General features: G+C 40.0%; 1 protein-coding gene across 6 annotated transcripts in view; it reads right to left on the bottom strand.

Annotated features, from left to right (window-relative positions):
- The window catches only part of TPD52L1 (TPD52 like 1), an 87,054-nt gene that overhangs the window by 14,399 nt on the left and 48,577 nt on the right, over positions 1–24,078 (bottom strand). For all 6 annotated transcript variants that reach the window (XM_033102404.1, XM_033102402.1, XM_033102405.1 and 3 more), the window contains exons 2-3: positions 19,942–20,057; positions 10,601–10,749 (exon numbers count right to left, since the gene is read on the bottom strand). In XM_033102404.1, the coding sequence (XP_032958295.1) occupies positions 10,601–10,749; positions 19,942–20,057 (265 nt within the window). The remainder of the gene's footprint in view (positions 1–10,600; positions 10,750–19,941; positions 20,058–24,078) is intronic.

The raw sequence follows: 24,078 nt of genomic DNA, 5'->3' as shown, positions 1-24,078 counted from the left end.
ATCGTCAAACCAAACCAATTATTCATTTACTAAACAGACACTTCTTAGAGAATATGGAAAGAGCAAGAGGAATAAGGGTCAAAAAAGAATCTGGTGATTCGGAGCGAATCTGTGTCTCTGGACAGAGTAAACTGTACTGTATGAGTAAAGAACTGTATGAGTGAAATGGGGAAGGGCGACCCCAGGTGGCTCTGGGTCAAGCAGCAAATGAGAATGGAGAAGATGGAAGAAAGGAGCTTTTGGGATATTTGCCTATTTTGTTTTCCATGAAGGTACGAACATATCAGCTTATTCAAATTACAATTTAATTTTACATTTTACTGTATGACATTAGGTTTTAATTACGGGGGAAATGTTTTTAATTACATTGAAACCGTGGAATTTCAGGCAGTTTACATATGAAATAAAATATTAATATCTAACTTGTTATTAGTAGTAAGGCAGTTAAAATAGTACTAAATGTTAATGACCAGAAATAAAAACATCAGTCATTGTGACGAGACTTTAGCGAGGCCTGATAATTCTTCAGAAGAAACATTCTGCTAAACAGGTTCCCAAAGCAGGTCCCGAACACTTGGATTAACTGGGCTTAGAAATAGTTTTGGCTAAACAAAATAAGTCAAATGGAAAAAGTTGAGAACCCTTACGATTTCACTCATATGTGGGATATAAAATTGAAAGCAACAAACAGACAAGACCAATAAACAAAACCTCATAGACACACAGACAGCAGTATAGTGGTTACCAGAGGGAAAGCGGTGGGAGAGAGGTCGAAAACGGAAAAGGGGGTCAAATACATGGTGATGGAAGGAGATGTGACGTTGGGTAGTGAACACACAATGTGATATACAGATGCTATGCTATAAAATAGGGGAAAAAAATTAGTCTTTAAAAGAAAGATTTAAATGTAGTGATTTTAGCTTCAAAAACAAAACAATTTAATTACAAATTAAGGAAGAAAAATTTGGAATTCTTATTCCATTATATTGTTAGGATACTGACAAAGTTTTCACAAAGTAGTAATTGAGCCACAAAATCAGATCTATGAAAAATGCATTTAAAAAATGGAATCCATACATGTTGGAAGTGAGGAAAACACAGCGTTATATGCAGATACAATGTTCCTGTGCTATGGATGGGGATTTAGAATTACGCTTGACCCAGGACTCTTTCTACTCACATTACCATTCTGAAAAAGATCAAGAAAAACTTTTTTTCTATGTAAGTTTCTTATGTATATTGATGGGGAAATGGCGTAATCCATTAAGTACCCCAAATACGAGACTTAGTCTCATCTTTGCCCCTTCTATTCCTTTTATAGCCCATATTCAACCCATCAAGAGATCCTGTTGGTGCAACCTTGAAAATACGTCAAGAATTTGTCTAGTGTCTCACCACCTCTAGTGCGATGCACCTTCGTATCCACCACCACCACTCACCTGGGCTCTTGCAGCAGCCTCCTAACTAGTCTATCTCTACGCTTATCTCCCTTGAGTCTCTTCTCCACAGCAGTTAGAGGGATCCATTACAGCATTAAGTCACTCCTCTGTCACAACCCAGCACAGGCTCCTCATTTCACTCAAAGTAAAAGCCAAAGTCCATACAACAGGCCTTACGATGCGCTTACACAAGTGAGTCCCCTAGAATTTCCTGCATCTCCTCTTTTTCCTTACTCACTCTGTTCCATTCACTCCATTCACCCTGACCTCCTCACTAGTCCTCAAACATAGGAGGACCCATCCTGCCTCAGGTAGGACCTGCTGTAGTTGTTGTGCTATGTGATACCATCAAATGTGGTGAGAAAAGGGTTTTGTTGTATTGTGAATGCCCCGCTTTGAAGAAATAAAAAGATCTGAGCCTGCACCCTTAGGAAGACTGGGAAAGCCACCTTTTCCTGTCCAATCAGGACCAGAGTTCCCTGAAGCTTTGGCCAAGTGGGTGTCAGCAGAAGAGAGCTGGGCTCGGGGCAGGGGCAAGGGGAAACGGTAGAAAAGGCACTGGAGGAAGGCCAAGGGAAGAAAGTCCATTGGGCATTCACCCAGGACTGGCTCTGTAAGGCCTGAAAGGGGACTCAAGGGAAAAGGAAAGAAATATTCTGCAGTATCTGCGAGGTTGGGACTGGGTATATTTAGAGAATTCCTTCTTCTGTTGGTCCTGCATTTCTTCAGGAATTTCTTGCGATTGGAGCAAATGCTTAATTTTCTTGTAAACTGTTCCATGGAGCTTAACTTTATTGTATATTTGAGAGTGCCTTGAATTTGGAGATAAGAGGTGATGTTTGAACACTTTTGTGTGTGTAACATTCTGAATTTGCTGGCTCAATTTAAAAATAGTCAGCTACAGAGAAGTGCATGTAGTAAGCAATAAGCGTGAGCTACATTGTTTTAAAGAAACTTCTATATCAAAATGTGATGGAGATATACACAGGCCTCAACCACTTTAGAGAGTTTTTAGTGACATTACGTCCTCACCATGAAAAATGCAACTCTATATGTGAAATTTCAAAGTTAAATTCAACCACATGGATAGCTCAATGGGGTGTTAAAGAGATTTTTAGCACTGGAAACTATTTCTGAGAATTATATAATGTTAAATCTGAAAGGCACTGGAGCCCAATCGCTCCAGACTACAGATGATGAAACTGAGGCCCGGAAGAGTTATGTGACTCCTTACTGACAGAGGCAGGGCCAGGACCCAGCCCAATGCACTTGCCTTCCACTGGGAAATGATAGATATTTGGAGCGTGAGTTAGGTCAGCTTTCTATACCTCCAGTGTTTGTAGAGAGAAATAATAATTTTGTATTTCATGAATTCTAAGAGGCACATTTTCCTCCAACATTTTACACCTCTTCCCTAAGCTACCCATCATATTTCTTGAAAACAATTAGTAGTCCTTTTACATGTTACTTAGAGACCAATAATGGAGGGAAAGAGACTTCAAGGCAGTAGGCAATGAGAGAGGGTCATAAGTGGGGAAGTGATTTCCAAGTAACCAGGGACCCCGGGAGATGGGCCACTGGACAGAGAACCCTTACGAGCTCCAAGGAGCAGCACTCACCTTGCAGTGCTAGTACAGGGTTCTTCTGGAGTTGTGTGCCCAAACCTGTAACCTTAGGCTGCATCCTCACTAGGCTTGATTTTAAAAGTGAGTAAGGAATACACAATCCCATCTAGAGGCCAGGAGCCTGTATCTTGACAAAAGACAATCCTGTCGGGCCATGATAACCCCAAAGGATGTCAGTGTATTTGCATTTTGCTCCCATTATTGGGCCATGGAATTTGGTATACAGTTTGTATTACTAATACTTAAAGTGATTTTCACCCCTAACGTATAAAATTATGTTCAACAATATTCAAGTAATGAAAAACAACTTACATACTAACCTTCTGAATGATCTAACAACCTTGTAATTTAAATAGAAATGGTATTCAGCATTTTAGATTACTAGTGTCTCTTATTTTAAGCTAAATGTAAGTTACACCATTGCTAACTTACATAATTGATACACTAGGGGACTAATACATTTTCTTTAAATACATGTCAAAATGTTAAGATAGCCCCAGTTTGCTGTCAACTGTGCACTGAGAGGCAGACACATTGGGAGTATATGCTTCAAGAAAACTTCATTATGTGCCTCTCTTCTGTGTTCCCATCGTCCCCTTTGTACAGCTCTTTCCAAATATTTTCCCACTGTGTTGCAATTACGGTTTTTGAATCTGTCCCCATGACCTGCCTGAACTTCCTGAGGGCAGGGTCACATGGTGTTCATCGTCACTGTCCCGGTGCCAGCATAAACCAGAGAAAGAGCCCATGAGGCCAAAGGAAGGAAACGGAGTCCAGTTGGATTCCCAGATTTCAGCTACAGGTGCAGAGTAAGGGCTTTCCGGTGAAAATTTCTAACTCTGGAGGAGAGTAATGGAAGCCTTAAGGTGAGTGAAGGGAAGTTTGTTCTTACATGCTTGAAAGCAATGCCACCAAACCTCAGCTTTGCAGGGATCTGCACCCAGTAAGGCCGGAATCTCGTCTAGCACTGAACCTTTCTTGGACATTGGTTTAATCATGACGACAAATTGCAGCTCACAGTTACTGAGCATTTTATATACACCGAAGAGCACTTACTGGGAGATATTTTTGTTTTGAGTACAAGGAAACTTCCTATTTTTCAATGAAAGTCAATAGGAAAATAGACTTTACTTTTCAAAGATTCAGTTCGACTGGAATGAGTGGCTTTTTATTCTGATTTATCAAGGTAAATGAAATTGTAAGATATTTAATTGTGATGATTTGATATACATATACATTGTGTAAAATATCCTCCCATCTAGTTAAGTAATACATCCATATAAACCTTTAAGTTCTACTTTCAGCAAGTTGTAATTCTACAATACAGTGTCATCAACTATAGTCACCATAGTATATACTGCACATTAAATTCTCAGAGTATATTCATCTTAGAACTGAAAGTTTGTACTCTTTTACCAGCTTCTCCCTTTTTCCCACACCCCTCAGCAAACCACCTTTCCACTATCTTTCCAAGAGTTTGACTTTTTTTTTTTTTTTTAAGATACCACCTATAAATGATACCACCCAGTATCTGATGTGTCTTATTTCACTGAGCGTAGTTGTGCCCTCAAGGTCTATCCATGTTGTCACAAATGGCAGGATTTCTTTCTTTCTCACGGCTAAATACTATTCCATTGTATCTATATGTACCACATCTTCTTTACGGAACGGATAGCATGGCATGGCCAGGACAGGTTAGCTGTTTGGCCAGCACACCGACAACAGGATCTTCTGTACGTGGGGTGAGATTCCCTACAAGCCTATCAACAGGCATTCTACTGACTTTTCATGCACGTTCCTCCTGTCACGTCTTACTAATTTGAAAGTCAGTATTAATAATTAAAAAGAGAAAGCATGTCATCTTCTAAAATGGTTTGCTATAAAGCATTTTCTATATACAAATAGAAGAAAAAATTAAACATTCAACAGTCTTTTTATAAGAAGATACTTTATAGCATGAATTTATTTTCTATTAGGGGATTTAAAAGAGAGCATTACTTTAATGGATGTATATGCCGCATTTCACCAAAGATACAAACAAAAAAACCACTTCAGCTTATTTTCTTCCAAAGTTTCCCGAAACATGTTATCAAAACATAGATTTACCTCTTGAATCTAAAGAAAAAAAAAGAATGTACTTCCTGCCTTGTGTGATAAGATGGAAGATGAAAGGGAAGAAGAACGAACGACTGTGTGAAAGACTGGCTATGTGTGTCTATTAAAATTAGGTCTTTAATCTACCCTGGCACTTCTGAACTCAATAGTGCTATAACAGCCTCCTCATAAAAAGAGATAATAATCATTACTGACCAAAAGGGCCTGGAAGTCTTAGAAGCACAAAATCAAAGCTTAAATAAATTATAAACTAAACTTCGATTTTCAAGCGCTGTGCATTTTTTTTTTTTAATGCTGAAGGTTAGAGTTTTGTTCCTCCTTATATAGGATGAAGTTATTAAGCTTTCCAAAAAGATGGCATGACTTAAATTCCTTTCCAAGACCTTCTCCCCTTTGTAGACCTACCATTTGGTCTGTGGTGCAACTCAGAGGGGTTAATTAGTGGGGAATCTCATGGGTTAGCAAAGGCTAAACACTTATTAAAATGAAGCTTAATTTTAAGCGACCCACGTTAAGCTTGACCCAGCTTAAATGACTCACCACAATGTTACATTTTCGAGTTCCTACTCCTTCCGACAGAAGAGATTCAATTCACTTTCTCCTCCAGTGGCTTCCCCACCCACTACATCCCACTTACACACATCGCCTGTGTCTCTTTGAAGCCTAAAGACATTATAAAAAAGCAGCAGAGAACAGTAAAAAACAAAACAGAACAAAAATGATGGGGGAATATTTTGTGTCTGCTCTTAGATTCTCTCAAATCAAAGCATGTAAGTTCCCGGTGGTCTAGTGGTTAGGATTCAGTGCTCTCAAGTCAAAGCACGCGAAAAACTATGACAAAAACAACAACAAGTCCTGACAGAGGTGATTTCTTGACCTTCTATATGGTTATCTTTCTAGAAAGGAGGTAATTTCAGTTCGCTGTGTAATTATTCCTACGCATCCAGTCCTATTTCAATTTGAATCACACCACAGACTAAAATATGCCAAGATCTTTTATTACCATACCACTGATTTTCTTTTCATTATAAATCCATCAAACTAAATAGGTCATAATCACTTAATCAGTATGCAAAGCATTGCCTCTGGGAATTACCCGCAATTCTCTGACAGCTAAAATTCTTTTTAGTGCTTTGAAATCTAATTCTACTCAACCTAACTCCACCCCAGTTCCTTCACATTGAAATATTCATTGTATGAGGTGTAGAGCTTGTCCTGGAATGGGTATCAGGGACACTAACAGCAGGGATTCGATTAATTCATGAGGAAAATAGATTATGCTATCACCCAACATGTGATTAAGACGTTTCCTCTTCCCTCAGCAGCCAAGAAAAATGAGTGGGAGGAAGACGCTCTCCCAAAATTAAGTTGTTGATAGACATATGCCTCCCTCTTAAGAAAGGCGTTGATTGTTCCCTACAAAGGAAAGTCCATGTCTGCCTTCATTTGTATTTATTAAATCTCTGAGGAAATCTCATCTAGTCCTATAGCTTTCCATGATATCAATATGCAGATGGCTCCCAAATGTCCATTGTCCCTGAGTTTTCCTCCAAGTTGCCTTCTCACCATATAAACTCATTTGTCTACTGAGCGTTTCAGACTTCACATGGCCAAAATAATTCTTGGGTCTCTCCACCAGACCTGTCTCAGTCTTTCCTAGAACAGTGAACATGCTTCCAAAGTGTTGGACAGGGACCTGCGTGCTGCACAAATACTGACTCATTGAATCCTCACTACCTATGAAATAGGTACCAATATGACCTCATTTCACAGATGCAGGGAGGCCTCGATTTCAATCCAAGCCACTGGAGTCCACAGCCCATGGGTTTAACCACAATGCCATACTCCCACAGCAGAGAACAGTCCCGATACTCATCCAATAGCCCACGCCACAGACAGAAGAGTCACGTTTGACCCCTCTATTCCCCACCACCACCTCCAAACCACGGGGAAATCAGTCCCCCTGGCCTGACCTCCAGATCGTGTCCTCTCATGTCCACAACTCTTGTTAAGCCATATTTAGGCCAGGAGCAGAAACCTTATTTGAAAAGCCATCTTGTCTTGATCCTGTCTTGCTTTACCTCCTAGGGGCCTGTGATCAGCCGGCCTGGGCAGACCTGGGGCCAGGGTTTGGAGCTGGAGGGTTTGGTCATGCCCTGAAACCCTTTGTCCCTGAGGAGGGAACAGCCTCGTTTACTCCCTCCTATAAAACTCCATACCCTTCTTTCCTCGGCGAGTGAGGTTATGGGGTCTTTTCTAGCCTGACCTCCCGAAGCTCAAACGCGCCAAATAAACTCCAATAGACCAGTTTTGGTCTCCGGCGACTCATTCCTCTGGCCATGCCTAACAACTCTCTGTCACCATCATCACCACCTGGACTACTCCAACAGTTTCATAAATGATCTTCTGGTTTCCACTGCTGCCTCACCACAGTCTACAGTACTCAAAGTAACTAAACTGATCTTCCTAAAAGTTGAATCAGAACAGGTCACTTCCTACTTCAAACTCTCCAGTGGCATCCAGAGCCCTTGGGAAAATACCCCACTACTCCCCATGGCCTGGGAGGCCCCAGAGGTCTGACAATCCTCTCCTCTCACTACACTCCAGAAATACCACTTTCTTTGGGCTCCTGAAAACTGCAAAGGTATTTCTAGCCTCAGGGTCTTTGCATTAACTTTTGGTCTCAGCCTGAAAGCTCTTCCCCAGATCATCACAAGAGATCTTTCTTATCATTCAGGTCTCAAATGAAAGTAATGTTCCAGGACAGGATTTTCCCGACTGGGACCCAATCACAGCAGAGTCTCCCCTCTCCTCCCAAGTCACTTTCCAGTACATCACTCTATACTGTTTGCATCATAGCACTTCCTGATATTTCCTCATTTGTTTATTTTGTTACTTGTTTCTTGCTCTTTTCCTTTTCAACACACAGAGAGAGTAGGATCTTTGTCCCTCTGGTGAATCCCATCTCCTGAGGATTTAGATTAGCCGCTGGGTAAAAATGCCTAATAGTAGACACGCCTTAATACTTGTTGGATAAATGAACTCTCAGAACCCTTTTAATGGTTCTCTATTGCCAGTGGATAAAGACCAACTCTCTTAACAGATGCCATAAGGTCACTCCTCCCTGCTATGTCCACAACACTAATTAACTAGACCACTTTCCTTGGGAGGGGCTGCCTCCCCTGCCTGCCTTCACCAACTGTGCCTCCTCCAGGAGATTCCTCCTGCTCTTCTGGCCTGATTAAATTCCAACTCATCCTTCAGATTCTGCTTAACCATCTCTTACTCTGGAAACCTTCCCTGAGACCCCAGCATGGTTCAGGCTTTCCACCCTGACAATATACTGTATTTGCCTCTACATCATTTTTCACACTTATCTTTTTGAACTGGTAAATTGTAATAACTTGTAAAACAAACAACAAAACTCCTGTTTTCCTGACTAGACTGTAATTCCACACCCCAGGGAATAAATCTGTTCTATTCATTCAACAAAAATGTTGACACTTAAGTAGGATGCCTCACTATAAAACCAGTTTGTTTTTCAAACATGGGAAAAACATAAACTACAGAGTCTCCCCTGCGCGAAGAGGCTACAAGCCTTCCTTGAACTTGTCTGCTCTAATGCCATGTCCCAGGATGACTATAAATCGCTCCCATCACTGTCCTACCTCCTACCCTGCCCTCAGCAGACCGAGAGAAAACATGACCCACCCTCTGCCCAGATATTTCAGGTTTCCTCCCTCCCTTCAGCAACAGAATAGCCAGAATTGCTGGGCCCTCCATTTGGTTAGCTTATCACTGCCCTGTGATTACGGAGGCCAAACAGAAATATCCAGCCTGTTTCTTATACCCCAGAAGAAGTTCAAATCAGTGTGACATGCAGCCCCCAGACCTGGGTTAAATACGGAGGTGACCACACCCAGGGGATTGGAGATCCTTCAGCCTTATGAAGCCAGGCCATGAACTGGTACAGGCCTACAAGGTGCAAAGACAGAGGCTTAAACGACTGACGGATAAGCTCATTTAATTTGGTGAATAAAATCCAGCTATGCTTTTCAGGAGATTGTTCATATGGTGTTACAAAATACAAATATATCAATGTGTGGTGTCTTATCTTCTTCCATAATTGTCACCTTCAGGTTGGAGAAGCGTGGTTAGCCTCTGGAGATAAACTGCTGGGCTCCCTGGCTCCATCCTGCCCTTCTCTGGGCTGTGCCCTGACCCAATCTGTATGAGCCCTTGAGGGTACAAGCATAGAAGCCTGCAGGATTGCTAGGCTTTTACAAGGGGAGAGAACACTCTCCTTTCACGTGGAAACTAAAGGAACTGAGACAGTTAGTTAGTATGATTACTAGGTAAATAGGGCAGGGTGGTCCCTGATGGAATAAAGGAAAAAGCAGCCATATCCTGAAACTCCAGGTCCTGGAATGTCTCCTTCACTCCAGGACAGAGACATGAGAATACGCCTTAAGGTTAATAGATAATCTCAAATGCCTTCTGGCCTGACACAGGAGCAGATCTGATAGATAGGAATGGGTTGGTTGTTAATCCCTTCAGGATGAGCAAACAGGACAAACCTGATAGATGAATCCAATTAGAAGTCTCTAGCCCCCTTCCCCAAGCAGGCAAGGGAAGGTGTAAAAGAAAGAGCTTTTGCCTCAGTCATGGGACACCCCCATTCGGGACCCTCTCCCGCTCGGGAGCTGCAACCTCTTCTCCTGCCTCTAATAAACTATCCTCTTTTTAAAACTTTTTGCCTCTCCCTGGTCCGTGTTTCCATTCTTCGGCTTCACGAGACACGATCCCGGCCCGCACTCAGAAACTGCCGGCAGATCCAACATCACCTACATCATTTGGGGACTCACAGGAAAATATCCCCACATCAGAACCACAGTAGGGAAACATCAGCTCCTCACACAAAGGGTACCTTCACAGAGGAACAGATGGTCTTACTGAGACCTGGGTTCTCAGGAGCCAGCAGGCAAAGCTGGCCCCCAGCAAAACTGAAATAACTGCTGCCCATCGCTGCTACCTCTCACTGTGGACTAAGAGGCCTCTCTACGTCCATTTACAATTTAATGAGAAAACATAAAGAAAATTATACATCTTTAACAAATGTTTAAAAATATATAACAAAGAGAAAACAAATTTAAACCGTGCAACCACATAAAAGTGGTCTGAGTGAAAACGGAATTTTGGTGAACAATGTTTAATTTCATGAAGCTACTTTCTAGAGTCTGCTTCACACGCAACGTATTTAATGATTATTCATATTTCTTTATTTTACTTCTAGAGAGATATTTTTTCCACTTAGGCACAGTACCAAAGCAGCCTTGTAGGAAAAAAAAAAAATTAAAAAAATGAAAGAGCAGTGAGGCAGCAGGCTAAGTGATTTTAAAAAAATTCTCTTAATATACTTACGCAGTAGTAGTCTGCATGTCATGCCAGCTTTTGCTGAAGTTCTGTTTTAATTCATTCATCAGGTTCATCCCGAGTTTTTGTTTTATCTCAACCAGATGCCTTTCTTTCGCTGATAAAACTTGTCGCAATGTTGTAATTTCGTCTTCTAGCTACAGGTAGTAGGGAAAATGGTGGGGAAAGATGTCAGACCAGCTGAAATACACCCTTGCAAAAGCTCTGAGAGCTACATACGAGGCAGCCTCTACACCCTTTTGTTTACAGCATATGCTGGGCTTTAGCAAACACATCCTGCAGAGATGATAGCCTAATATTTAAAAGCAGACATAGATTTGTTAGTGTTAATGCTTATAAAAGTAACCACTGCTCCTTGTAAAAACTTTTACTTGCTCAGCAAAATATAAACAAGGAAATAAAAATCACCTGTAACGTACAAAATAGTCACTGCTTAATTTTTTTGTTTCTAATCTTCCAAGCATTTTTAAAATTGTGGATAGATATAATTTTGGAATAAAAAATTGGTTTTGTATTGTGGGCCTTCTTTTATAAACAATTTCTTTTCAACTGTCGCTAGTCGGTATTGTTTGTTTAGTTTCTGCCAACCACACACAGCTGCATTGGTGTCGGCATGTATTTAGCAAACATTGTGGTTTTGCCAAGCTAGTACCTTAGGAAGAGAGGAACAAGGGAGGAGATGATATATGTAAGGAAGCTGTGTTGCTTTTTCTTTTAAACAATTTTATTGACATGTAATTATCATACAATAAGCTGTACACATTTAAAGTGTACAATCTGTAAGTTTTGACATATGTATATTCCTGTGAAGTCATCACCACAATCAAGATATCTGTCCATCACCTTGAAAAGTTTTCTAGGTCCTCTTTATAATTCCTCCTTCCCTCTTCTCCCCCATGCCCCTGGCAGCCTCTGATTTTCTTTCACTAGAGTTTTGCATTTTCTAGAATTTCATATAAATTGAGTTATACAGTATATACTCATGCTTGCCTGGCTTTTTTCACTCAACCTAATTATTGAGATTGAGATACATCCATGCTGCTCTATGATTAATGGTTCTTCACTTTTTAGGGCAGAGTAGTATTCCATTGTACCGATATACTGCAGTTTGTTACCTGTTCAGCTGCTGAAGGATATTTGGGTTTGGCTAACGCAAATAAATCTGCTAGGAACATTCATATAACAAGGCTTTATATGCACGTTTCCTTTTTCCCCTTTGCTGCGGAAAAGCAAATCTCTTCAGCATTATAAAACTGCTCTTGCAAATGTAATTTCTAACAAAGAGTTTGTAAAACACCCAGATTTTAGAGTGTTGCTATATCCCAAGAAAATAAATTGGAACTTCCACAAAGTCTCTGATTCTAATTGGTTCTTGTATGTTGTAATGTATTGCCGTGGTTATATTGCTGAAGTTGACACCTTTGTGTTCTGAAAAGTATAAACACTTGTGACTTTCTTTGTGAAGACAGAATCATTAGTACTCCCTTAGTCTCTCACATGCATGGAGGTAACAAAAGCCTGACACTTCACTAGATTTCATATTTAAAAAAGAAAAATGGAGCAGCTGTGTCTCATTTACATTCAAAGTATCACCCTACTTCTGACCACAAAAGACATCACTAACTCTTTCAGTCATCTTGCAAATGTGTTCCTTGAGTTACCAGAGACATAGCTACTAGAAGAGCACCTCAACAAAGACATCACACTTTGCAAAAATGTGTCTTTTTATTAGCGCAAGGAGGATTTTGCCCCAGTAGTGAACAGCAGGAATAGTGTTGTCGCGTGCGCGATGAGGGTTGTAGGGAGCGAGGGGGGTGGCACAGGGTTAAGAAAAAACAGTAGCCATGAAGAGTGAAGCAGGGCCAAGGGGACTCCAGCCTCAAAGACTGGGCCCCAAATCGGGCCTATTTATTAGCTTTTATTAGTTAGGTGAGGAAGTAAAGGAGATAAAGCTTGTCAATCTCAAGATCTGTGAATCCCATACATCATAATAGGAAACTGATTCAAGCCAATCACCCTTGCCTGCAGGCAGCTGAACCAGAAGTCTCAGGATGTATGTACTCCCCCAAGGGACAAAACCTTTATGCCTTTGAATAGACGGAGAGCACATCATTGAATCACTTCCCCTGCAGGTTGTGGGAAGGAATGCAGCCAGAGGCAGAGGCTCTCCTTAGCTGGGGGAAGGTGGGGGTCTGTGCCCACCTCTATCAACCCCATGGGTTCTCCTGTTGGTCCCCACTCGACTGCGCCTGGTTTGAGTTGCGCTCCCACCCCCACCCCCCTATCCCCACATTGGGAATCTTACTCGTCATTGACTGACCAGCCATCTTTCTGGGGCCAAACAGGGAGACATAAGGTGCAAGCACAAAGGTGAAGCAAAGTCCCTGAAAGGATCCATCTCACAGACTCTCCTTTCTTTAGGGGCAGGTACATGGAGACAGACGGGTAGGCTGCTGCGTAGCAACATAGTGTTATAAACATTCATATACACAAATAATAACTTAAGCAAAACCGGCAGAAAAACTGAATCAGAAGCATCTTAACTACTACAGTAGAAAAGAACAGTATCTTGGGGTTTTAATATCAGCAAAATGTCTTGGTAATTTAACATTATCCATTTTTTATGTTCATGGAACGTTCTTTCATGCTCATGAAAATGCATCTAAAATCTTTCTGAAATGAATTATATTTTCCATAAACATGTTATGATCAATAGGACCCTGTCTTTTCTTGATGAGCAAGAGTTTTCAGACGCAAACGGATACTCATTACTGCAAAAGAATTATGCTCGGAGACCACTCAAGGGCATAATGTTTTTAGTTTCTCATTAAATGAGAACACACTGTTATTTTAAAAATTAAACCCGTTTCTTCTTTTGCCAGCATGTTATATTTCCCTTTTTCATCTTTGTCAGTGTGTCTTCCTGCATTTAATCTGCTGCCTAATATCTCAAGGTTGTATCTCTAGCTCTCTCACCAAAGAAAATGCTTGGGCTACATGTCAGACTTTTATTCTGTATTGCAAAGACCTTTTCTGCTTTCTTTTGAGTAAATAATATGTTTCGAGGGACTGATACCACTGGGCATCTAGTTTTTGCTTTGTTCTTATTTTGTTATATCAGATATTACTGTAGTTTCCACTGCGTAATAAAAATAATGGGGAAAATTTAACTTGCAGGAAGAATTTATAGATGTAGAGGAGTAAGAGTCCTAAACATCATGATATTCTCAACCTTAGATGTATGGAACCCCAGACATTTTTCAAAATTGCAAGGGATGGGGAGTAGGATATTCATTTGTGAGGGAAGAGTAAAAGATTCATAGTTTTATTTTTTTTTAAATTTTACACTTTATTTATTTGACATTCAATAAAGATTCCTACTTTTCTAATGAAATGCTTGATCCCCAAAAAGTGAGAAACACTGAAGTGACCAATTTACCAAACATCACCCTAAAGAAAGAAATATAAAGTCCCACACCTGATAATTTAAAAATTGAAGCACATATAAAAAGATGTTTGTGGGGAAGAGACTTCTAATGATGGAGACCTGAACTTGGTTATTCTCAGGTTTTGTAATGCAATTCTTGCCATTTCAATAAAACACAAGACTCACCCTTCATAAAGCTTTCAGTATAATTATTGGTGATCTAAATATATGCCAAATCTATTAAGCAAATGTCAGAAGGTGAAAAAACATATAATTTTAAATTATATTAACTTGCAAGATTGAAAATGGCCAACCACATCTCTTTCTGCAGAACAAAAAGTCCTGCCACAACAGGAAAACCTTTTATCACAAATGCTTTAAATGACGATCATGGTGAGATTCAATCCCTCATTTAACTAATGAGATGTTTTTGGTCTGGTTACACCAGTGGTTCTCAAGTTCAGTTTACATAAAAGTCATTCAGAGACTGTATTTAAGATGCAGATTCCAGATTTATGGTCCTTTTAATGCCCTGAAATTCTGATGTCTTAAATTTGGTGGGGCCAGATGACATACATTATTTAACAAGCACCCCAGATATTCTGATGAAAGTAATATGGAAACTCTATATTGTAAGTACCTTGTAAGACATATCCACTTCCTTTTGGAAAGAGGTGGAGTGCAGGTAAATCATTAATTATAGTGTTTAATATGTCCTTTCCCCTTTAATTTTAAATTAATCATGCCTTCATCAGAAACTAATGTCTGGTTCCTTGGTTTCTTGACTCCCTAGAAGATCTCCTTGTAGGATAAATATTTATGCCCAAGAGTAGATATTTAAATTTGATTATTTAAATATTAATTAACAGGAACATAATAAGTATTGGTGAAAATGTGGAGAAATCGGAACCCTTGTACATTGTTGGTGGGAATGTAAAATGGTTCAGCCACTGTGGAAAACATTTTGGTAGTTTCTCAAAAAGTTAAACATTGAATTACGATGTGACCTAACAACTGCACTTCTAGGTATATTCCCCAAAGAATTGAGAACAGGTACTCAAACAAATACATGCATATGCATGTTCACAGCATTATTCACAATAGCCAAAAGGTGAAAATAGCTCAAATATTCATCAAAGGATGAATGGATAAATAAGTTGCAATGTGTGTGTATTCAGCTATAAAAATAAATTAAGTACTGACATATATTACATTATGGATGAACCTCAAAAAACATTAGGCTAGGTGAAAAAAGCCAGACATACAAGGTCTCAAAATGATTCAATTTACATTAAATATCCAGAATAGATAAATCCATAGAGACAAAATGCAGATTCGTGGTTGAAAGAAAGAAGGGGACATGGGAAGTAACTACTTAAAAGGTATAGGGCTTCCTTTTGGGGCGATGAAAATGTGCTGGAACTAGATAGAGGTGGTGGTTACACAACACTGTAAATGCACTAAGTGTCATTGAACTGTTCAATTTAAAATAGTTAAGTTTATGTTCTATCATTTTACCTCAATGGAAAGTGAAAAAAAATATAAATTAACCAATATGAATTAATGATTAGCTTCAATATGAAATTGATGGTTAGAAGACTGAAAATTGACTTTTCTATTTTATATGCTAGATTATGTAAAATATCTAACTTAAATCCAAAAAAAGAAAAATACTTTCATAAACTATTAATCCTCAGTATGGTGTTTAGGAGTAAGAATATTTGGTCTCTTGCACACAGTGCTTCAAGGCCTGCCTCTTCTGGCTATCCCTGCCCTTTGGCTAAGAGTCTGGAAGAACTAAGATTAAATTGCAGATACTTCCTGGAGGGTTTGATGCTTAATTTTACGTATTAACTTGCCTGGGCACGGGGTACCCAGACATTTGGCCAAACATTATTCTAGATGTGTCTGTGAGGGTGTTTCTGCATAAAATTAACATATGAATTGGTAGACTGAGTAGAGCAGATTGTCCTCCCAAAGTTGGTAGGCCTCATCCATCAGTTGAAGGCCTAAAGAGAACGAAAAGGCTGACTCTCCCTCAAGCAAGAGGGAACTCTTCCTGTCTGACTGTGTTTTTGCTGGGACATTGTGTTGCTGTTTTTTCCTCACCCCCCCAACCCCCCCCACCCCCGCCTTTGGCTCTTCCTGGGCCTCAATCCGGTCAGCCTTTTAGACTAGAGCTAAATCATGGGCTCCCTTGGCTCTCAAGCTTGCTGATTGTAGATCTTGGGACCTGTTGGCCTCCATGACCACATCAGCCAATTCCTTATGATAAATCTATATTTTCACCCTATTGGTTCTATTTATCTGGAGAACCCTGACTAATACAGAGGAGAGAGGTGTTACAATAAGACATTATTGGTTATGAGCACTTTGGTTCATAAACACTAGCTCAGTCCAGAAAGAATAAGAATGAATGTTTTGAAGGAAGGAACTCAGAGCGAAAAGTCAAGAGCGCAAGGCACTTCTTTGTAAGTCTAAGAGATGGGGGTGAGGGTCGGGAGGGAGGGGGGACGGCGTCGCGTTCTTCTCCGGGAACCACACAACAAAGGAAGAGAGGGGAGCCAGGAGAGAAACAAAAGGATCCTGAGAATAGGTTCTGCCTACTTGATAATACGGTCTGGTATTTTTCCTAATCTTATTAATGCCATTTTCCTTGAGTCATTTTATCGAGGAGACATTGGCAGTATTTAATTGCTATATGATACAAATTTACAGTATTAATGCCAACACTTCATCCTTTTCAAAAGCCAAGTCACCAATGGAATACTAAGCATAAAATGCAGCTTAATGAAATGGAAGCGGGAGTAGGGTATTAGTGGCACAGAAATATTGAGCAAATTAAAAAGGGAGAGAGAAAGAAACAAAACTCCACCGAACAGATGTGTAAACACCTCAGAAAAGATATCAAGAGCAGCTGGTAATAAGACAAATGAGCACACATCTCTGAAACAAAACAATATTTCTTTATATACTGATACGTTTGTGAAAAAGCATCATCTACTTCTGGTATTTACCAAGATAAATATTCACTGAAGCTATAAAATAATTCAAGTTAATTATAAATCTTATTGTGCACCTGCCATACACAAACCATTGCACCAGATCAGAGGTGATAATGGCCTCATGTGGAAGGACACTTTACAAAGACGCATATTACAAAACCACAATAATAATAAAATAAAGACTAAATTATGTTACCAACAAATTCTTTTTTAAAAAGGCAGACATGTTGTCTAAGAAGTAGCCTTTTGGACAACGCTGGGTAATTTTATGTCTCCTGCCACCAGGACTTCTATTGCCAGCACTGGTGAGCATGCAACAGTATGTGGGTAGCGTGGGTGAATGGAGTTGGGAGTTCCACCGAAGTCTAGGGCATTCTCATGGAAATATAGCAAATAGCAGTTCAGGATACAGCAGTGAGGGGTGATCCAGCAGAGCCTGAAGACAGTAGAAGAATCTGAGGAAACTAGGGAGAGGAGTATATTGAAGAGGAGACTGGACCCCTGGCCCAGACCCGTTTTAAGCAAAGCAGCCAGAGAGAAGTCCTTGGACACAAAGGTGTTGCTTAAGACCATGGCCACAGTCAATCACAGTCAATCATGGCCTGACTCAAAGACAACCTAATACGCTGGTCTGTGAGGTGTCCTGTTACCCAAGTGGCTAACAGACTCAGTGAGATCTTTCCTCAGACACAGGGAGGGGTCACTTGCGACCAGGGGCCCAGGAAGAATGTCAGTGGAGAGTTGAGACAGAGAAGCTGAGCTGTCTAAAAGATGTCTCGGTTCTTAATAGGGTCAGTGTGACACTGCTGAGATGGCCCTCTGTGTGTCCTTGTTATAATTAAACCCTAGCACCTGAGGTAATCTGAATGCAAGTGTGATCTGAAAGAACCTGATGTGTGTGTGTGTGTGTGTGTGTGTGTGCGTGTGTGTGTGTGTACACATACATGCCTGTACTTGGAAAAGGGCAAGGAAAGCAGATTTAAGAAAAAAATGAGCATGAAACAGAGGTGGCCTGAGTCGGAGGGAGAAAAAATGGAAATGCGAAGAGGGAAAGCTGTGAAGACACACTTGCTTTGTAACATACAGCTGTGCCCGTGAAGTCACAAAGCTACCTTTGGCAAGATGCAGTACTTCTTCATCTCTGAAGAACTCAGAAATAAGAGACAGGAAGCATGGAGACTAACGCATTCTGAGGGATGAAAACATGAATCCTGGCAACCTGAACATAGTAACAGGAGTCTGGTGCTATTTTCAGAAGCCAGGCTTAAAAAGTCTTAGGAGTGAGACATGCTGGAAGCTCATTAATGCGCCCAAATAAGAGGAATTTCTGAAAACACCGCTGGTGTTTTACGTTTATGGGGCCTTCATTTAGAACCAGAGCTTACTTTTTCTTGATTATAAAATACGTGCTCATTGTGAACATTTAGAAAATATAGAATGCACAAAAGTACATTGATGCATGTATGTCTGTACAAGCATGTATGCATGCATGCATGCATGTATGTATGTATGTATAACTCAGTAATTCCAGGACCCAGAAACATCAAGCCATATTATAAAAAGTGGTCTGTTACAGAGGTTATGTCTGTACCTAAACTTGGACTAAAACGTGAAGGAGTTAAATTTTAGCTTAGAATCAGCTTACACCGGTCTACACAATATAGCATCTGGACACCACAATTGACATGAACAGCTTGTGAATCAGAATTTCAGGCCTTAAGATGTGGAGCTGGTACCCTCTCCATTTAGGCTGACTTTGGTCCGTGCATTCGGGCACGTGTGGTCAACCTGCAGGGTGGCTGTGGATCAGCGGTCACAGACATACCCCCTAAAGAAGCAGGCTATCTGATTTGAGGTACTGTGCTTACTGAAATAATTTCTGCTGTACCAGAGGAATAGCTGCTCTTTTATTTTATAATGAAGTTATTTTAGGGTGTGTCTTGTGGAAGCACCTGAAAATCTCCAATATTATTATGAGCTGTCATAAACACACACTATCAGAACATGAGAGCTTGAAGAGTCTGGAGTGGACAAAGTGGGGTGAGGGGTAGGTGGCGCTCAAAGCTCTGCCCCCTGCCTGTGGAAGAGGCAAGAGCATGAGGGCAAAGACTCGCTTCCAGGAGCGTCCTGCCCACTGAGCCAGGGGTTCAGAGTGGGGAGGGAGTGCTGGCCTCTTCTCCTCTCTCCCCACCACTCATTCTGTTTGAGAAGCTCCCCTCCCTCCTACAGTGTAACAACCACTCCTTAGCAAAGTGGTTAAGGGTTAGTGGCACTGCAAACAAAGGCTTGAACAAGGAGTTGTGTTTGCGATGAGCCAGGCATCCTTCCCACCTCTAGGTCCAGGTGCCCCAACAACTACACAAGAGCTGAGGAAGCCTACATTCATCATCACTTTCCTCTCTGTCCCCAGAGCTTTATTCTTCTGCAAAAGGGTACACAAGTCAGTCAATTCAATTGCTTCTAGGACTGACTTTTTTATTGCAAAACAAAATCATTTCAAAGTATTTGTTGAGCTAAGTTGCTGACCCAAAATAAGAACTGCTCTTAAAAAGCAGCTAGGACTTGTCCCAAGGTTTTCAAGAAATTCTACCAGGTTTGTAAGTGATTTATTGTTCCCACAGTACTGTGATACTAAAGAGAATAAAAGGTGTATATTTACAACTAACTATCATCGTTGCTTCAGCAGCACAGCCATTTATTTTAATATTGTAACCAGCAAGTAATGGACAATTTGCATGACAAAATATCTCAGAAAAATAAATCATCTGTAATCTATCATTTATTAAATTTCATTGACTGAAAGATAGCAATTGTAAAATGGGACTTACATCAAAGTAATAGTACCTCTCACAATCCAGAGGTAGACATAGCAACAATAAGACGACTACTAAACATACCTGAACTAATTCTGCCTTTAACTCTTCTTTCTCCTCCTCAGAGAGCATGCTAGAGAAGTCAGCACTGGTTACTGCATCCTCATCTCTGCCTTGCAGTGGTTCAGTCTCCAACAAACCTTAGGCAAGATAGAGAAAACACAATGCAATTTTAAAAATGAACAAACAAACAAAATCAAAACAGACTCACAGAAGCAGAGACCAAAGGGATGGTTGCCAGAGAGCAGAGGGATGGGTGAAAAAGGTCAAAGGGAATATAGTCCATAATGTTGTGATAAGTTTCTAGGGTGATCACACTGTAAGGTATAGAAATCTCAAATCACTATATTGTACACCTGAAAGTAACATAAATAATATACTATTGCATACCAACTATACTTAAATAATTAAAAATATTTTTTAAACACGGATTTAGCTAACTTTTAGTTTCACAGTTTGGAAGACTAGATACCCTGACCCACCTACTGAAAAGCAACTAAAAATTTCAGGGGAAAAAAACAACTGTTCTAAATGTGTCATGAGCTGTCAAGAAAGGAAAGACTACTAAGAAGCCAAAAAAAAAAAAAAAAAAAATGTAGTGAAAAATGGGAAGCCAGAGATGTAAACAAAATAAGTTTTCAGTAGTTCCATATTTGCCACCCAGATGGATCCCAGCTTTGGTTTCCTCTGTCTCATGGGGCGTAGGGGAGGGAGGATGAAAGCCCAGGGCCACCCAAGGAGAGGAGTTTAAGGTGAGACCCCTGCATAAATCCGTCTCCACAGGGCTACACCCTGAGAATAAGGTGTACTGGAAATAAATATTTCCACTCTACACAGGGATCTGCAAGGCAGACTGACTGCCTTGACCCTCAGTACTGAATGCACAGACCAAAAGAACCTCCCCTGAGAATTCATAACCCTGAGCGGGCCTACGCACTTGAATGATTACCACCTGGGTGGTCCAAAGCAACCTTGCTACAGAATGTAGAGTATTAAGACCTTTGTGCACTTTGGATGTGGGAATAGGCAGATTTGGAATCTGGAGCAGGTGCAGCTGTGAGGAAACATCATGGACAAATTGATTCGGAGAAAGGGAAAGTGGGAAGCGCCTGGGTTCTTTATGACATCGTTACGCCACAGACTAACCCGGCATAGTTCAATTTCTGTCATGTTACGTGAGAGAAATGCTTTATTTTTGAGAAGTTCCCCAGTGGACTGAATCCCTTGGCATCTGGCCAACTCAAATGCACATGTTCTCTGGAGGGCCCAGGATACAGGAGCACACATATATGGAAGCCTCTTTATGACATGAGTTATGACCAAGCTGGCATTTATACGTCTGTGGGGAGAGGAAGTAATGAGTCATCTTGGAACAAATGGTTATCCATATAGAAAAAAATAAGATTGGGCATCTTCACCATTCAGATAAATCAAACTATAAACATTTTAGAAGATGATATAGGAATTTATATTTATGAATCTCTAAGTGGGAATGGATTTCTTAAGACACAAAAAAGAGTAACAATGAAAGAAAGGATGGAGAAGAGTAAGAAGGCCCCTTCATTAAACACACCTATGTGGAAAATGAAAAGAGAAGTCACTGATTGGAAGAAGATATCTCCCACATGTATAACTATCAAAAGATTTGTTCCCAGAATATACAGAATACCTACAAACCAGTTTTTAAACTGTTAATAACCCAATAGAAAAATGGGCCAAAAGACCTGAACTGATTCTTTATGGGGAGAAATAATGGTTAATAAACCCAAGAAAACACATTCAACCTCACTGACGTTCAGGGAAATACAAATTAAATCATTTCACACCCACGGGATTAGCAAAAAGTTAAAAGTCTGACATTACTGAAAGTTGGCAGCTGTGGAGTATGGAAACCCTCATATACTGCTGGCAAGAATATAAATAGATATATATAACTTGGAAATAATTAACACTATCTAGTAAAATTGAACATTTAGATACCCTACAATTCGGCAATTCCACACCATATATATGCCTGGGACACTTAGACACCAGCACCAGATCTCATTAATAAGAACTTTCATGGTAGCAAAAAAACGTAAGTCATGCAAAAGTCCACAAAGAAAAGAACACGTAAGAATGCCAGGACTGGACAATAGTGAAATGAGGGAACTACAGCCACACGTGAATGAAATTCGGGAACAAGACACTGAATGAAAAACACAAGTTGCAGAAGAACAAAAAGTATGATGATTTCACTTATATGAAGCCCCAAACATGAAAAACTAACTAAAACATTGTTTAGGAATAAAATGATAAAACATTTAGGACCATGGTTTTCTTTGAGGAGGGAAAGAAGGAGGTCGGAATGGAGGACCCTATGGCAGCTCTCAGAAGAGTTAACAGCGACGCTCCATTTCTGGGAGACTGAATTTCTGTGCCTTACTTAGTATTTTCTGTACTTTAAACTTATTTTGTAAGTATTCTTTTGTACATTTAGCGTTATTATTTGATAAACCAATTAAAAATAGCTTTTGTCAAAAGTCAAAAGAGAAAGGTAAGTACTTATCCTACAAAACCAGAACATTCTAGTTAAAGAGAATAAACATAAGGCCTAATCTGCAAAGTTCTTCTGAAGCTGGCCTCCCTCTCGAGTTCACTGTCCCCACATCTCTTTGTCTGAATCAACATACTCTCACACAAGTCAGTGCACATGGCATCCTGCTTGCCCAAGTTCATCAGGTCCTTGTTTCCTCTATGTACTCCAGGGGCCAGTTTCACTGCTAAATAATGTGATGTTTCATTAAGTAATACTGTTTATTATAAAAGAAAGTAAAAGAAAATTGCCCATTATTAATCAAAATCACTATTAATCACACCACCCAGAAATACATATCCTTTTGGTCTATCCTTGCTGATATTTCTTCTATGCATACTTATATATTTTTATATAAGTATGATATATTATATCATACTTATAAGTAAGATATATTATATCTCCTTATATATTTTTATATCATTTACTGTTGTGAACTTTATTTACTCATTTAATAGGATATCATGAAAATCCTTTATGTCTAAAACCACTTACCTGTATATGAACATTTCTGATGGTTGTACAGTATTTTGTCTCATATGAATGATAATTTATCCTGCTTATTGGGGAGCTGCAGTGAACGTCTCCCAGCCAAGTCGTTAGGCAAAATTTTGATGAAGTCCTATGCATTAGAGGCCAAGGGCACGGACATTTTGAAACCTACTGCTATCTTCAGGAAAAGCTGTTCCAGTTTCATGTAAGCATCAGCAACCTATAAGAATATCCCCAGACGCAGTATCGCAATGTAAATAAGTCATTTAAAGGAGAAAAAACACGATCATTTATTTCTTCTAGTAAATACTATGTTACATGTGGCCAATGTATTTTTATTTATTTATTTTTTTTAGTCATTGTTCTCGGATAAATGTCTAAATCAGGAATCAGCAGCAATTCCAAGCACAGGTTTAAGAGATGGGCCCAGAAGGGAAGCTGCCCCCTACACTGGGGTTAGGAAACAGTACAGTAGGGCCCTGTAATACACTGTGATTTTCTCCCCAATTCAGCCTGGCCCAGGAACTAGGACTATTGCTCACATTTAGCTAGAACCCAAATTCTCAAACATTTCCTCCCATGACAGTATGAGAGAACATATGCCAGGCCAGGAAATAGACAATAGTTCTAGGTAATAATTAAGACTTTTCAAGACATCAAACATCTTTAGGATCTTTTTATATTCTAGGAAGAAAATAAAATTTAAAATCTGTTTTCATTGATAATACAAGAATTGGGAAACTTCTAGTGAATTTAGGGCAAGACAGACTTCCCACCTCTAGCAGGAAGCTTCTACTTTTCAGGGGGGAGGGACATAAACTTTATAAAGTGAGATATTCTGCACTAGCCTTCAGCGTGGATCTGTCACACATCCTACTCCTCAGAGTTGTCATGCATCTTTCAAAGTCTCACTCCAGAAATGAACCACTCAGGAAATCTGCCTGGAGGCCAGGTTGCTAGTTAGTTCAGGTCTAATTAGACCTTCTTCATTCTTATCTATGAAATTAAATGACAGTTCCCCATCTGCTTTTTCTACTTACACATCTATTTCCCTGCTGCACTCTCTTCCAGCCAGTTTTCTCTGAGTTACACAG

The sequence above is a fragment of the Rhinolophus ferrumequinum genome, chromosome 3 (genome assembly GCF_004115265.2).
Source record: "Rhinolophus ferrumequinum isolate MPI-CBG mRhiFer1 chromosome 3, mRhiFer1_v1.p, whole genome shotgun sequence".
In the NCBI taxonomy this organism is placed as follows: domain Eukaryota; kingdom Metazoa; phylum Chordata; class Mammalia; order Chiroptera; family Rhinolophidae; genus Rhinolophus; species Rhinolophus ferrumequinum.
This window is presented reverse-complemented; position numbering and strand designations above follow the sequence as displayed.